Source organism: Triticum dicoccoides, chromosome 2B, assembly GCF_002162155.2.
Source record: "Triticum dicoccoides isolate Atlit2015 ecotype Zavitan chromosome 2B, WEW_v2.0, whole genome shotgun sequence".
Lineage (NCBI taxonomy): Eukaryota > Viridiplantae > Streptophyta > Magnoliopsida > Poales > Poaceae > Triticum > Triticum dicoccoides.
In genome coordinates, this window is record NC_041383.1 from 166,895,955 (window position 1) to 166,899,307 (window position 3,353).

The 3,353-nt window shown below is 65.1% G+C and overlaps 1 protein-coding gene across 1 annotated transcript; it reads right to left on the reverse strand.

Moving 5' to 3' along the window:
* Positions 1-677: 677 nt before the first annotated feature.
* Positions 678-2,908, reverse strand: LOC119362815. Its single transcript, XM_037628076.1, has one exon. It carries the CDS (start codon positions 2,803-2,805, stop codon positions 841-843), a length of 1,965 nt encoding a protein of 654 aa, XP_037483973.1. The 5' UTR covers positions 2,806-2,908; the 3' UTR covers positions 678-840.
* Positions 2,909-3,353: the final 445 nt, after the last annotated feature.

A 3,353-nucleotide genomic window follows, 5' to 3' on the forward strand; every position in this document is an offset into this window, starting at 1 on the left:
CAGTCCATGGCGCGGCCCGGCCTCCCACAGCCGGGCGAGCTCAAGACCGACCGGATCCGCCCCAAATCCGGCCGGCGGGCGCGCAAACAAGGTGGCCGTGCTTGGGTAGCTCGGCGGCGACGAGAGGAAGGGGCTGGGCAAGCGTGCGTCCGAGTTGCACGGCTGCAATGGCAGCGGGCGGCCGGCGGCGGCGAGGGGAAGAGAGGGGAAGAGTGGAGTGGATGCGGCCGGAGGGAGGGAGGGGGCGGATAGAAAAAGGCCCGTCCTGTGCCATCGACGGGCGGGCCAGGGGAGGACACGCGCCGACGACCCGCGCGTCCGCGTGGTGTCCGTTTCATCCTAAAAGCGGCGCAAACTTGGGCCGTGGATGGGTCGAAAGCGGACACAAAGCGGACAAAAGTCCGTTTGCGCCCGCGCGTTGGGCCGTCTCGTTTGTTCCTTTTATCCCAAACTAACGGGGGCAGACAGGATAGGGTCGCGCGGTGAAGTTGTCGTGACCACATGAAGTTTCTTGCCTTTTTATCCGTCATCTTTGTCTCGGACAAGAAGAGGAGGGATGGGAATGACGACTGCTTTGTGGTTGAATCAGCCGGATACGTATTGTCCGTCTGTCTTTAGGCAGAAGGACGTACACGTCCAGCCTTGTCACTGACACTACTTTATCTGACAACAGATAGTGGATTCCACACAAGCACTTGGTTTTATTACTTAGCAACAATACAAAACGTCTGACAACACCATCAACCAGAATGAGGATCATTCGCACCATTACTATTTTATTATCGACCGAAGCCACTCGAAACCGCAGCGCAGCCATCAATCACCATCTTTGCGGGCACCTCACACGTCGCAGGACAGCCACAGCGGCTCGTCGAACTCGCCCAGCGAATCGTCCGCGGCGGGGGCGCCCAGCGACAGCGACTCCACGCCCAGCGGCGGGCCCCACGTCGGCGTGCCGTTCTCGTAGGCGTTGCAGGTGAGCCTGCGCACACCGGACCCGTCGAGCCGGCACACGTACAGGTCGCCGTACGGCTGGAACTGGTTCGGCCCCGAGATGGGCTCGGCCACGACGCCGCCGAGGTTCGCCGTGAAGAGCAGCCACTCGCCGTCCGGGCTGAAGCACACGTGGTTGATCCGCTCCTTGTCCGCCTCCGCACTCCCCGGCGGCCCGGCCACGTGCACCCGCCGCAGCCCTGTCCCGTCCGGCCGCACCAGGTAGATGCTGAACACGGCGGCGTTGGCCGGCTCGTGCCGGTTGGAGGAGAACGCGATCAGCTCCCCGTCCGGCGACCAGCTCGGCATCGTGTCGATCCACTCGCCCTCGGTGACCCTCCGTATGGTCTCCTCCCCGCGCGCCGCGTCCACGATGTAGAGGTTCTTGTGGCCCGACCGGCCGGACCGGAACACCACCCACCGCCCGCACGGCGACACCGCCGGGAACGCGTCGTTGCCGGCCTCCGGACGGGTCAGCTCCTTCACGGCCACGTAGACGTCGCCGCGGTCGTCGGTGAGCTCGCTCGGGTCGAACTCGATGCGCGCCACCCGGACCGTCGCTTTCGGGGTCTCAAAGATCGGGCCAGCGGAGGTGAACACGACCCCGCTCTCGGTGGGGCTCCACGAGGTGTAGAACAGGTTGGGCTGCTTGGCGAGCACCCATCGCTTGGAGCCGTCGGCGCGGAGGATGGTCACTCCGGGCGACTTGAAGAAGTCGCCGTTGAGGGCGAAGTACTTCGCGTCCGGCGAGAAGGACGGGAAGGAGCCGTGCACGCGGAGCATGCGGATGGAGCTCACCGGGCTGCGCACCGGCTGCCGGTAGGGAATCAGCGAGTCGCCCGGCGCGCCCGCGCCGCGGAAGCGGTGGTACCCGAGGCGCTCGCCGGACGGCGAGAAGAAGGGGTTGTAATGGTGCAGCTCCGGGTTAAGGAGAGAGGTAACCGAGGTGAATTGCTCCGTCTCAAGGTCGAACAGCTCGATGTGGCGGTGCGCCCGCCCCTTCCGCCGCGTCGCCACTGCAATCCAACGGCAGCCACGGCCCGCTGCGGCAGGGGTGAAGCAGTGCACGCCCGGAGGCGTCACGCGCATCTCGGCGCTGCAGGGCTCGAGGGTCTCCGGCGAGATGTCCACCCGGAAGACGCTCCACCAGCCGTCATCGGCGACGCGGTGGAAGAACACCGTGCCCTCCCCGTGCCAGGTCGGCCAGCCGCCCCGAGCAGCGAGGACGACGCGGCGGGCGGGGTCGGCGGCACGGAAGACGGCGACCTCCGTCTCGAGCACGTGGAAGTCGAACGCCCACGGCCTCTCGCCGTACGAGGCGACGGCGAGGAGCTCGCCGGACGCGGACACTGCGGGGCTCATGTCCGCCACGCCCCGAGGCGTCACCCGCACCGTCTCCTCGCTGCCAAGGTCCGTCGTGTACACCGCCGCCCAGCTCCTGAACCACCCATCCGGCTTCTCGTGCGCGGAGACGAAGTACAGCCGGCCGCCCCTCACGGTGGGGCGGTCGTGGAACAGGCTCCCCTCCACGGCCGGCAGCGGCACGGCGCGCTCGGACCCGGGGCGGCACAGGAACAGGCCCGCCGAGCCGGTGCGCTCGGACACGAACGCCACCTCCTCGCCGCCGTCGTCCTTGAACTGGGCGTTGAAGTTGACGGACACGCCGTCCGTGTGGCGGCGCTCCGCCAGCCCCGCGGCGGATGCGCTCTCGGGAGTCTGCGGGGCGGCGACGGAGAAGACGTCGAAGCCGAAGCTGGTGACCCCGACGGAGGCGAACACGATCGTGCCGGTAGGCTCGCGGCCGGGCTCCATGATCGGTGAGACGGCGTGTGGCTGGTTGAGTCGAGCTGTGCTGCTGGCGCTTGTCGCTTGTAGCTTGTCGGGGTGTGTGATCGAGGTGTGTGACTGGGTGGAGCGTGGCGGTATTTGTAGGTTCGCGGCGAGACTTATCTGCGGGTGGTTGGCTTGTCGGATCACTCCACTGTCCACTCCGTGACTTCAGCGTGCACGTGGCGGGTGTGAACGGGTGCATCACAATGGAATCTGTGGAGCACGTAGGCGGTACACAAGTCCATCACGCTCCAGTTCCTACCGTACCCGCCCTGCACGGTACCACTATTTCCGATGCGCATTATTTTTGTAAGTTTCTTGCAACGCAAAAGGTTAGTTTTTTTTTTACCCGCAAAAAAAAGGGTTAGTTTTTTCTTTGCCAAAACTCGCGTCACTTTATAGATTAATTAGTGTTCATCCGGATCGAATTTAAATCATCCGCCTAACCGGCCGTCCGATCTGGGCGTTGGTGAACGGATCTGGCGCAGCACGGGGAGCCGACGGGTGCTGTCCATGGCACCATCAAGTGC

Bases quoted from the DNA above. Each gene is read 5' to 3' on its own strand.
- LOC119362815 (XM_037628076.1), bottom strand. From the start codon at position 2,805: ATGGAGCCCGGCCGCGAGCCTACCGGCACGATCGTGTTCGCCTCCGTC.